The sequence below is a fragment of the Rhinopithecus roxellana genome, chromosome 21 (genome assembly GCF_007565055.1).
Source record: "Rhinopithecus roxellana isolate Shanxi Qingling chromosome 21, ASM756505v1, whole genome shotgun sequence".
In the NCBI taxonomy this organism is placed as follows: domain Eukaryota; kingdom Metazoa; phylum Chordata; class Mammalia; order Primates; family Cercopithecidae; genus Rhinopithecus; species Rhinopithecus roxellana.
In genome coordinates, this window is record NC_044569.1 from 57,122,975 (window position 1) to 57,135,997 (window position 13,023).

The 13,023-nt window shown below is 38.6% G+C and overlaps 1 protein-coding gene across 2 annotated transcripts in view; it reads left to right on the forward strand.

Moving 5' to 3' along the window:
- The window catches only part of RNF165 (ring finger protein 165), a 293,800-nt gene that overhangs the window by 43,436 nt on the left and 237,341 nt on the right, over positions 1-13,023 (forward strand). For both annotated transcript variants that reach the window (XM_030925830.1, XM_010386824.2), the window contains exon 2: positions 2,669-3,453. In XM_030925830.1, the coding sequence (XP_030781690.1) occupies positions 2,739-3,453 (715 nt within the window). In that variant the 5' untranslated portion in view covers positions 2,669-2,738. The remainder of the gene's footprint in view (positions 1-2,668; positions 3,454-13,023) is intronic.

Consider the following 13,023-nt stretch of genomic DNA (forward strand, 5'->3'; position numbering starts at 1 on the left):
TTATTCCTCATACCTGGGGGTATTTTGTATCTATGAATATTTTATTTCATGTTTGTATTGACAGCATGCTTTATGTATAACAGTCTCCATTGGTTTAACTGTTACTCCCTCTGTTGGCTTTCAGAGGTGTTACATTTTTTTGTAATGGTGTCAGAAAAAATCTTTATGCTGATTTTCACGTAGCTCCAACATTAGTACTATAATTGATACAAATATGTGAAGTAGGCTGCACACAATGTTGTTTTATTTATTTTTTATTTATTTTATTTATTTTTGAGATGGAGTCTTGCTCTGTCACCCAAGCTGGAGCACAGTGGCGTTATCTTGGCTCACTGCAACCTCCGCCTCCCAGGTTCAAGCGGTTCTTTTGCCTCAGCCTCCCGAGTAGCTGGGACTACAGGTGCTCGCCACCATGTCTGGCCAATTTTTGTATTTTTAGTAGAGATGGCGTTTCACCATGTTGGCCAGACTGGTCTCAAACTCCCGACCTCAGGTGATCCACCCACCTCCACCTCCCAAAGTGCTGGGATAACAGGTGTGAGCCACCACTCCTGGCCTAGGATTGTTTTAAATTAACAAATGTTTCAGTGGCCACGAATGTTCTGGTTTCCATGAATGTGTTAAGGAAACTTAATCAGAATGCCTGTTTTATCAACAGCTGAGAACAGGGCTATGAAAAACAAAACAGGTGTACAGAATGTTTGTATTAAGCAAAAAGTGGACTTGGCATGTCAGATCTGTTTTAAAGGATTTTTCAAGTATTTCCTAGTTTTTGTCTACTATAGATTGAACTATCAAGGTAACTTGATGGAATGAGACGATGGAAATGCCACATTACACCTAACTAGCATACCATATAGATTAATGGTTGTGTGTGTCTGTGACCTGTGGACATGATAGTTGCTTTCTGTACTGTAACACTTACAGGGCAAGTTATTTACTTGCTTTCCATATTTAGCATCCTCTTTAAAAACCACCAGATTTTCAATAGGTTCTTGGAAACCGCAACTTTAAATGGAACAAGATACTGCTGGTCTTTGAATGATGTCCTTTAGTTATAACGTTAATGAAAAAATTGGTTTTGTTAAACGTCATTTCACTTAAAGTCTCAGTTTGCAAGAACCTGTTGACAATGTTAAGTAAGGACTTAACTGTATAGGTCATAAGCTTTTGAGGTTAAATATTATATCCTGTACCTGTATGGTTAATTGGAGTTGTATCACTCACAGTGGTGGTAGAGTGTTAGGTTTTAAATTTAGCATCCAAAGTGTAAAATGGGTGTAGAGTATTTTCTCTTAAATCCGTTAATTCATTCATAGAATATACTAGGCTTTTTGGGTTCTGTATTTGGTGACCATTGTTGATAAAACATCAATTTGAACACTAGCCTCACATTCAGCATGATGAGGTATGTGGGAGCTAGGTAGGATTGAGGAAGCATCAGATTCTGGCCTTTCATCTTAATGCTTCACTAGAGCAACTCCTATTGAGGGGACTGCAGACAAGTTTGATGCATAGTATTTGGTTGCTCATTTGCCAAATGCATGTAGTTGGAGTGTGCGTGTGTTTTTGTTTTTTTTTTAAGCATAAGTGTAGGGGCCAGGTGTGGTGGCTTACTCCTATAATCCCAGCAGTTTGGGAGGCCACAGTGGGTGGATCACTTGAGCTCAGGAGTTCGAGACCAGCTTGGGCAACATGGTGAAATCCTGTCTCTACAAAAAATGCAAAAATTAGCTGGGTGCGGTGGTGTGCGCCTGTAGTCCCAGCCATTTGGAAGGCTGGGGCAAGAGAATTGCTTGAGTCACGGCAACGGAGGTTGCAGCTGAGATTGCACCATTGCACTCCAGCCTGGGTGGCAGAGTGAGACCCTGTCTCAAAAAAAAAAAAAATTTGATGTTTCTCTATTGTAACTCCCCTCCTCCTACCTCCTTTCTTTTTGGATTTGAATGTAAAAGTAGTCATTCCGCCGGGCGCGGTGGCTCAAGCCTGTAATCCCAGCACTTTGGGAGGCTGAGACGGGCGGATCACGAGGTCAGGAGATCGAGACCATCCTGGCTAATACGGTGAAACCCTGTCTCTACTTAAAAATACAAAAAACTAGCCGGGCGACGAGGCGGGCGCCTGTAGTCCCAGCTACTCGGGAGGCTGAGGCAGGAGAATGGCGTAAACCCGGGAGGCGGAGCTTGCAGTGAGCCGAGATCCGGCCACTGCACTCCAGCCTGGGTGGCAGAGCGAGACTCCGTCTCAAAAAAAAAAAAAAAAAAAAAAAGTAGTCATTCCAGGTAATGCATTTCTAGACTAGTGTTAAAGCATTCTTTTTCATTTATATCAAAGTCAATACATGCATATTAATTATATCAGAGTTTTGAAGATTTCTTTCTAGAACACTTTAAATAAAATTATAAACTGGAAAATGTTCATTACATGTTGGCCTTGCAAGTTCAGTAATAGTGATTAATATTATGGCATTTTTAGTAGCTCAGTATACTTAGATTTTGATAGTATTAATCCTTTGAATTTGTTGATCAGACAAGCAGATAATAATATGTATATATTTTAAAGGCCTGTGTAATGGTAAGTTTTGCCCCACCCACTTATAAAGGTAGGCATGTTGTGTTGATCAAATAATCTGGCGTTCTGTTTATTGACTTTGTGTGTTTTTGTACAGGTTGCTTTCCTGTTGCATCTTTGATATCATTTCCTAGACTCTACTCCATGATTTAACTTGAAATTCTGAAATGAAGATGGAGGAGTCAGTGGGAAAAGTCGAAGAACTCATTGAGTCCGAAGCCCCACCAAAAGCTTCTGAACAAGAGACAGCCAAGGAGGAAGATGGATCTGTAGAACTGGAATCTCAAGTTCAGAAAGATGGTGTAGCGGATTCTACAGTGATTTCTTCAATGCCCTGCTTGTTGATGGAACTGAGAAGGGACTCTTCTGAGTCTCAGTTAGCATCCACGGAGAGTGACAAGCCTACAACTGGCCGAGTTTATGAGAGTGACTCCTCTAATCACTGCATGCTTTCCCCTTCCTCTAGTGGTCACCTGGCTGATTCAGATACATTGTCTTCCGCAGAAGAGAATGAACCCTCTCAGGCAGAAACAGCGGTAGAAGGAGACCCTTCAGGAGTGTCTGGTGCCACAGTTGGGCGCAAGTCTAGGCGGTCCCGATCAGAAAGTGAAACATCCACTATGGCTGCCAAGAAAAACCGGCAATCCAGTGATAAACAGAATGGCCGAGTCGCCAAGGTTAAAGGTCATCGGAGCCAAAAGCACAAGGAGAGGATCAGGCTACTGAGGCAGAAACGGGAGGCTGCTGCAAGGAAGAAATATAACCTGCTGCAGGACAGTAGTACCAGTGATAGTGACCTGACTTGTGACTCAAGCACGAGCTCATCGGATGATGATGAAGAGGTTTCAGGGAGCAGCAAGACAATCACTGCAGAGATACCAGGTAGAGGATGTTTTTTAAACTGACTGTAAAGTACCTGATGGCAGTCTCAGCTGTCAGGCTCAGTTAGATGAGTGACACTTGAAAAAATCCAGGAGACCTGCAGCTCTGTGTAAATTTGAAGACTGCAGTCTATTACAAGACATGGCCAATTTATAAAACCTGTTCTGAGGTTTCCAGTGCACTTTAGCACATCAGGAAAAAAAAAAATTAAATGGTTAATGATAGGGACAAGATTATTTTTAAGTAATGGAATTTCTCACAAGTCTCTCTGTAACACATTACCTGAACTCCCATCATTGCCTTTTTAGCACTGCTTAGATTTAATACTCACTGTTCAGCATCATTACTGAGTACATTCTCCTCAGGAATAGGCACCTTGCTTTATTATATAGCCACTGCACTCGAGCTTGTAGTGTCTGAAATAACACATTCTATCTTTTGTTAAAGTTTTCTAATAATTTTTCCTCCAAAAACAGTAGTTTTATGTGTTTTACCCCATATTCAATGCATGGTAAGCTAGTTATCCTTGTTACAAATCTTTCTATCTTAAGTTGTCACTCACATTGAAAAGAATGTCTTTCTGAAAAATTTTCCATTAGTTTCCCAAGCTTTAAAAAAGTTTGTTAGAAATCTGCTTGTTCTAGCTCTCATTGGTATAAGGGTCTGTAATTTATTACATATTTAGTAAATCTGCTTTCCCCATATTATTGCATCTGGTACTGTGTACTATAATACAAAGGCAGTCTTGAGATTTCATAGTGGAAGAAAGATGTATCTGAATGGCTCTTAAGTAGTGAATTCTTATTATCCAAGAGATCCTTACAATATGATCAGGAACATTTTGTAAACTATATGGCATTGAATAGGTCATGACAGTATTGTTTATGGCCACATTGAAGAAGGGCAAGTTCTGATTTTCTAAAGTTTTATGGGTGACTATGGTTTTTTTTCTCTCTGGTTTTCTGAAAGCTTTCTGTATCTACGTGTGAAGACAGCATATTGCTGATATACAAAGAATATTTCAAGAAAAATCATATTGGTTAATGAAATCTATAGCTTCCCAAAGTTATATAAATTCAGTAAGAAGAATGATTGGTTTTAAAGCACTTTATAGGTGTTGAAGTTCTGATAATAAGTCTCGTTCATACAATATAAATATGAATCTCAAACAATCTTTAGAAATGCTTTTTACTGTTTTAATATCTCTGTTGAATTCCTTTGCTATCATTCCTTGTAATAAAACTACTGGGAAGGGGATTTCAATGAAGCTCATCAGTTAAATGCATGAGAGAAACAGACTTTGGGATTGTTCTAAGGCAGGTTTTAGGTATGTATTTTAGTTTTACATGTAATAATATTTTTAAGAAAACCTTAATACCTGTAAAATTGTGCATTCCTATATCTTGTTCTAACCTCTTAATCAAGACCTTGATGGATCTCTTGATACAATACTTAATCCAACTTACTAAACAGGATCTTATGTAACTACCCCAATACTTTGCCTTTTTATGGAAAGGAAGAAGGTGGGTAAACAAAATTCTCTCTGAAGACAGAACGCTATTGTAAGGTGGCTTGAGAAATGTCTTCATAGGCACTTTCCCTGTTTTGCTTAAATAGGTTAGATGTGCTTTGTTCATATTTTCCTAATCTTCTTTCTAATCGAGTATCTTGACTACTGCTTAAAACTTAAAACACCAGTGGTCTATTTCTTGTCTCTTCTGAATTGTGTACTAACTGAACACCGAAGTAAATTAATTTAAATCTATAGTTTGGTTTCTCTTATTCACACCATTTAGTAAGTTTGTGGCTTTTGAAAATACATATAGTTTTCTAAGGTAATCCTGGAGAATCAAATGGTAGATTGAGGTATAGGACCACTGTATATGACTGCCTGTGTGTGTGCTGGCAGTTTTGGGAGGTGCCATTCCCATGAGATAGGTATGAATGATCTTTACTGGAATTATGCAAAGTGGCAAAGATGGAACAACCTAGAGTTCAAATATTAGGAATTTCATTTCAATTGTCCATATTGTTGTCTCTTGAAAAATTGTGACATTGTGAATTTTTAATGTAACAGTGATGTATCTTTCAGTTTCCTGAGTCACCTTATGACTTTGGGGAAGAGAGGAGGCACACTCAACCTTATAGTAAGAGCAGTTGTCGAAAAGTTGCGTAAATTGTAAAGGTAGGATAAATTATCAACTGACTTGAGTTCAACAACATGGACATTCAGGTGAACTTAAGCTGGATGGGCCTAACAGAATCTCTTGGATGTCGGAACGTTAATTCAGCTGTTTACACAGAATGGAAACTAAGTGGAAAAGTAAAAACCAATTATTGCCATCCTCTTTCATTAAGGTGCAACCCATTTAGTAATTCAGAAAATACTCTTTATAAGCTTTTATTTGGGCTCAGCTTAAAAGTTGAAGGCGTTATCTTAAATAATTCCTATTAGGATATCCTAATACCTTAAATCCTAAATGTTATGTCAAATAATTGTACTGTTAATGCATTTGTTAATGCATTTTCTCTTTTAGAGAGTGCAAATAATTAATAACGCAGACCAGTATAGTGCACGATCATACTTTGAGTTTGATATCTGGGCAACAGATGTTTATGATGATTTTTAAAGTCAGCAGTTAATTAACTGACAGGCAGCTTAGTATTGGCGCTAGATCATCTCTCCTTGAAGGTTTTGGAAATATATTGATGTTTTAAGAATCTGTTTGGAGGTATCATATCAAAATAATGCTGGCAGTACTTTCATTTGGGAGACTTAGAGATGAATAAAGGGCATTTTATAGTAAATTTATAATATTTTATAGTGAATTCATGTAAAAGTACTATGTGATGGTTATCTTGAATATCAAGGCTTTTATCAAGTGATTTCTTTCTTTTTTTTGAGACCGAGTCTTGCTCTGTCACCGGGCTGGCGTGCAGTGGTGCAATCTCTGCTCACTGCAACCTCCGCCTCCCAGGTTCAAGTGATTCTCCTGCCTCAGCCTCCCTAGTAGCTGGAACTACAGGCGTGTGCCACCATGCCCAGGTCATTTTTGTGTATTTTTAGTAGAGATGGGATTTCACCATGTTGGCCAGGATAGTCTTGATCTCCTGACCTCATGATCCGCTTGCCTTGGCCTCCCAAAGTGCTGTGGTTACAGGCGTGAGCCTCTACGCCCAGCCATTATCAAGTGGTTTCTTTATGCATTATCTTTTTGTGCTTTGATCATTCTCTGCAATTTTATGATTAGAGCATTACTTTTAATGGGGGGGCAGTTTCTCTGTAAAATCAGTTTTGAGACTAGCTCTATAAAATCTGTAGTTGGAGGGATTTTGATTGTAATGTAAATAATGGACATTAGCCCTCATTCAGTTTGAAAAAGTTAATTTTCTGAACATACTAATAACATACATGCATGGGTATACATGGTCAGTGGGGAAAAGTTTTTCCAGTAACTGTTTTTCATAAATATTTAGCAGAGTGGACCGCCATACAGGGTAGCTTTATCTTGTCTTTAATGACCTACTTTGTGGTTAAATGCCTATTCACACTGAGGTTCCAAAAATAATACCCCCCATGGTAGGTAAGAGTGAGTTGTCTTGGTTGGTTTGCCTTTGAAAATCTGATTTCTTTTGGAGAATGTCGTTGAGGCTACTGAGGACAGCTGTCTAAGTTTACTTGAATTCTCAATCCATGCAGCCAGGCTAGACCAGCTCAGCCCCAATTCAAGACAGGATCTCAGCACTCATTACTCACCATACATATTTAATGCAGTGAGCTGCATCATGACAAGCCATCATCTTAACTCATAGTTTTTTCTCTGGTAGAGATAATTATACTTATTATACTTGATCAGTTAACTCTTGCTTAAAAATTAAAAAAATATTTTTAAGTGACAAATTATTTGTAGAAATTTTTGAAAATAGAAAAATGTGAAGTAGAAAATTGAAATCACCCGTAATTCTGCTTTTGTTAACATTTGAATATGTTGTCTTCTATGATATATAACAAAATTTGTCTGGATATTGTGTATGTCATCCTTTCCTTCTTAGCATTGCGTTTTAAGCATTTAACTAGAGCACTAAATATTCTCCCTAGAACATACGGATTTTGAATAATTTAGCTAATCATAAAAATAACTTCCCTAATGTTGGTCCTTTCGGCTCTTTTAAGTTTTTGCTATTATGAGTTAAGGGTATGAACACTTAAGGCTCTTGACCACATACTGGCATACTGCTTTTGAAAAATAATTAAGTTGAGTGCGATGGCTCACGCCTGTAATCCCAGCACTCTGGGAGGCTGAGACAGGTGGTTCACTTGAGGCCAGGAGTTCGAGACCAGCCTGGTGAACATGGTGAAACCCCATCTCTACTAGAAATAACAAAAGTTAGCTGGGCGTAGCAGCACGTGCCTGTAGTCCCAGCTGCTCCAGAGGCTGATGTGGGAGGATTGCTTGAGTCCAGGAGGCAGAGACTGTAGTGAAAGGCAGAGGCTGTAGTGAACCGTGATTGAGCCTCTGCACTCCAGCCTGGGTGACAGAGCAAGACTCTGTCTCAAAAAAATCCAAATAAAAACAAAAATAACTTTATTTCACCCAGGAGCTTGAGTGTTCATGCATTGTATTCTTGCTATGGAATATTAATTTTTTTAAAAAGCTTGCTGATTTGATAGAAGAGTGATATCTTGCCAGTGTGGTGTCTCATGCCTGTAATCCCAGCAGTTTGGGAGGCTGAGGCAGATGGATTACCTGAGGTCAGGAGTTTGAGACCAGCCTGGCCAACATGGTGAAACCCCATCTCTATGGGGGAAAAAAAAAATTGGCCAGGCATGGTGGCGTGTGTCTGTAATCCCAGCTACTCAGGAGACTGAGGCAGGAGAATTGATTGAACCTGGGAGGCAGATGTTGCAGTGAGCCGAGGTCACGTCACTGCACTCCAGCCTGGGTGACAGCAAGACTCTATTAAAAAAAAAAAAAATGGTATTTTGATGTTAATTTGCATTTCTTTGATCACTAGTGAAGTTGAAAAATGTTTAGCGATTTGTATTCGTTTGGTAAAGTCTGTTCATATTCTTGGCACATTTTTCTTCTGACATGTGTTTTTTCTTACTAATTTTTGAGGCTTTTTAACCTTTTGGGGATTTAATTGCTTGGCAAATTTTAAATAGAAGGCAGTGAGGAGGATTCATGGTTGAAGATCCCAAACCCACATAGTGAATCCATGAAGCGCAGTAATTGACATTTTTCCTAGATTGAATATCAAATGATTTCAGTGGCTAAAAGCCGCATGTCCCTATTTTAAGCCTTTTGTAATCTGGTTGTAGCTATTTAAGAGACTCACAAAATACATTGATAACAAAACACTGACACAAAATAATCAGGTAAAACTGTCTAGTTTCAGCTTGGTAAATGCAAATCAGGTGAGTAAAATACATATGGTTTTCAATCTGGCTATGTATTAGAATCAGCTGGGTGGCATTTAAAATGTCTGATGCCCAGACCCCATTTTAACCCCATTCGATCAGAGTCTTTGGAGTCTGACCCCAGGCAGCAGCTTTAAAACTGATAACATTTATACGATCAGCCTTAGGTGATGACACTGAGTAGCCAGGGCTCAGAACCGCTCAGTTAAGCAATGATATGTTAAGTCTCCTATATCTGAAAATCACTGTGAAACTGGTAGTCTGATTCAATTAAGTTCTCTTACTGCTAATGGGTATCAAGTTCTAAACAGTAGAGTCTGGTTTTTTTGAAATTACATTAGTTATAAATCACAGCACAGTTCTATATTAATTAGCAAGCATTAAATGCCCTCTTTTACTTCATTTAAGCGATTATTTGAAAAGCATGCAATGTGTAAATGTGGTTTTCTATATGCTACAAGGTCTGGATGATGTTAACTTAATTAAAAAGCTTTAAAGTCTTACTGGTGGGTATCCTTTGGCAATTTCTCGTGTTAAAGCACCAAGATACTATTTTTGGCCTGCTTTTCTTATTTCCTAAACTGAGTGCCTATATTAGCTTTGTAAAAGGAAAAGCATAAAGTCTTTTTATCAAAATAAGGTATATCTTAGTGTTAATAAAAGAGCATGTGTGTCTTTAAGGTGAGAATGTGGTCCCTTTTTTTTGTCATTTTTTTTAATAGATTTTGCTTTTAGAGCAGTTTTAAGTTCACAGCAAAATCGAGCAGAGGAGACAGAGAGTTCCCATGTACCCCCTTCTCCCACATAGCCATGGCCTCCCCTACTATCAACATCCTGCACTAGAATGGACATTTGTTACAATGATGAACCTACATTGACACATCATTATCACCCAACGTCTGTAGTTTACTGTTAGGGTTCGCTCTTGGTGGTGTACGTTCTGTGGGCTTTGATAAATGCATCATTGGTCCCTGTTTTGAAGGCCTCAGAATGTCTTGCTTATCAGTGATTATTGCTTGTAAGAATCTTTATGAGGCTACAACTTATCTCACTGCCCCCAGCATAAATGTTCTTATATCATTTTCAGCTTTTAAATACCCATTTTTAGTATTCATTGAGAAATAAGTAATGAGAGAATCTAAAGCAGATCAAAGGAGGCATCTGATTTCCTGTCCTGTGCTTCAGTTTGCCCAGCACTTATAATGGGGCTTAAAGGAAGTTAAGCTTTAAATTTCATTTAGTCTTTTTTCCCATAAGCTAAACATACTAACCTTTGGGGAAAGTCATGTCCTTCTTGAGGGAGTTTTCATATAAACAAAACTTTGTTAAAAAGTGAAGACAGCATAGGGGATGGAGTAATCAGAGGAAAAGGAATAAAATGAAATTAGAGGTTGGTGACCGATTTCATGAGGTTTTTATTTGCTAGGTAGAACTGGGCTAAATGTTTGTCTCACAGCCTTTTAGGCATTGAAAATAGGTGGCCTGACTGAATTAAAAATTCTTTTTTTATCTAGGAGAAGCCCAGTTGTATTTGATAGTGAGACATGGGAAACTTCTCTTTGCATCTTCATAAAAGGTCACTATGTGATAAAGCAAACCATGTTTTCACAAATTAGTTTAACAAATGCTCAATAGAGCATTCCATAACAGCATTATTTATAAGACTCTGATGTAGGTTGATGGTATAAGGCCAAGATTGATTGATTCCATCAATCACTCTTTTATTCAGCAAGTATCTGAGCACCTAGTCCATGGCTTTGGGGATACTACGGTGAGAGAAGTCTCTGCTGTCATGGAACTTAATCTTTCATGAGGAGACAATAAATGAATTCATCATATGCTATCAGGTAGGGATATATGATGTGAATAATAAGCAGGATGTAAGAGATAAAGATTGACTAGGAATGGGGTAGAAAAGCTATTTTAGTTAGTGTAGTCAAGAATGATCTGAGGAAGTAACATTTTTATTAGGTCCCTTAGAATGAAGAGTTCAGTATAGTTTTATTAGAGACCCAGACTATAGGGTACCCAAACCAAAGATGATCTAGCCTAGTTCAAGGATGAAATTATATATGTATGGGACCATATCCTAAACTAGACCACTGTGCTACTGGGTATTAATAGTTGTACACATGTTCAGATGTTTGGAAAGTGCTGGATTATGTGTTAACAGATGTCATTTGTTTTAAACCACGGGGCACTTCAGTCATTAATGAAGGTGCTCTCCAGAGGGGAAGGATGTGATTTGTAGTATATCCCAAACTTGTGACTACATTTTGTTTTGTGTGTGTGGCATGCATTTTAACACTTTACACAGACCAGTTTGTAAAAGCTGACCCAGAGGTATTCTGTATCATCTCCTTCATGTGGTTTTCCATAAGAATAAAAAAAAAAAAATTAAAACAGATCTTTTGTGTGGTAAGAATCATCACCTGAGAGTGATTGTATAATGATTGAGTATGGGCCAGCTGACAAAACAACTTTTTAGAATTTTAAAGTGAAAGGAGTTAAAATACTCAAGAATGCAGTGGTTCTCAACTAAGGCTGTACATTAAAATCACCTGGGGAGCTTAAACTGAAACAAATCTTAGGTGCCTTGGAGCCACCCTAGGTTTTGGTATTTAAGCCACTCCAGTTCTTATTGTTCAGCAAAGATTGGAAACTACTGTTACAGATTCAGTCAGTTGTATTCAGCCTGTGTAGTAACAGAATACATGCTGCCAGGTAGATATATTAAAGCTATGAAAAATAATGTTATTTCATTTTTTTTTGGAATTAGTGGCTTTGATTAATGAATTTAATCACTACCTATGAATGCTAGATCTATCAGGCTCTTCTTAGCAATGCTTATGTCATTTTCCTAAGTGTGTCTTAATAAAAATACAGTTTCTGAAGCAATAATGTTTTATGAAATGGCCTCAGTGTCTTTAAAGGTGCCTTCGGTCATGCTGGGGGATCTGAAGGAGCGCCCAGGGAAGTTACAGGATTACTTGACAGGGGTGCTGTGTGATAGGAACTGCACAGGCAGTGTCCTAGAAGAGGCCAGGAGCTGTTTTTCCAAGATGCAGAGGCAGACAGAGAAGTTCCACCTGTGGATGGAAAAGGTAATTCACCCTGACACTGGCAAAGAGAACAAGCAGCTACTCGAACCCAGGGGACCTAAAATGCAACTAGTTGGCCAAAGAATTTTCCCTATCACCCATCAAGTGCTTACATGGCAGATGCCTGATTTCCAAGTACTGCCACAGCAGCCCTTTGGTTCTTACATGACTTGTCCAAATATTGACAGTATGTCAGAGTTCCCAAAGATGTATAATTGCAATTTTCTAGTTAACGTTGCTGGAAATGGGAATATTACCTAACAACCTTTGAATCTATCACAAAATTAATTGTATTGACAATCTGCATTTTTGGATTGTGTGAGAAATAATATGCTTTTGCCCATTGTAAGTTTCTTTTGATGATGTTGCTGGGTTTTTTTTGAGACAGAGTCTCACTTTGTTGCGCAGGCTGGAGTGCAGTGGCACGATCTCGGCCCACTGGCCCACTGCAACCTCCGCCTCCTGGGTTCAAGCGATTCTCCTGTCTCAGCCTCCCGAGGATCTGGGATTACAGGAGCCCGCCACCATGCCTGGCTAATTTTCTTTGTATTTTTAGTAGAGACAGGGTTTTACTATGTTGGCCAGGCTGACCTCTTGACCTTGAACTCCTGAGCTCGTGATCCGCCACCTTGGCCTCCCAAAGTGCTGGGATTACAGGCGTGAGCCACCAAGCCCAGCCCTGATGATGTTTTAAAAGCTGCAGTAAAAAACAGCTTCCTTTTTAAAAATTAGGTATTTGCGACAGAACGCCCCAGAATTTGATACATTTTAGCTTGAGTTTTGTTATGTATGGTTGGAACATAGAACCATATTTATACAATAGCAGGAGCCATCCTCTTCCTTGCTTTTTACCAAAAATATAAATAAAACAAAAAACTGGAAATTTTAGTGAACCCAAATAGGTAGATGGTTAATTCCTTGAGAATCTCTTAGCACTTACTCTGTACAGACGATGTTGACTTTTGCTTCTAATTGGGGGACCTCATAGTTAACTGTGAAACTCATAGTTAACTGTGAATGTACTCCATGAACATTTTTATGTAATTA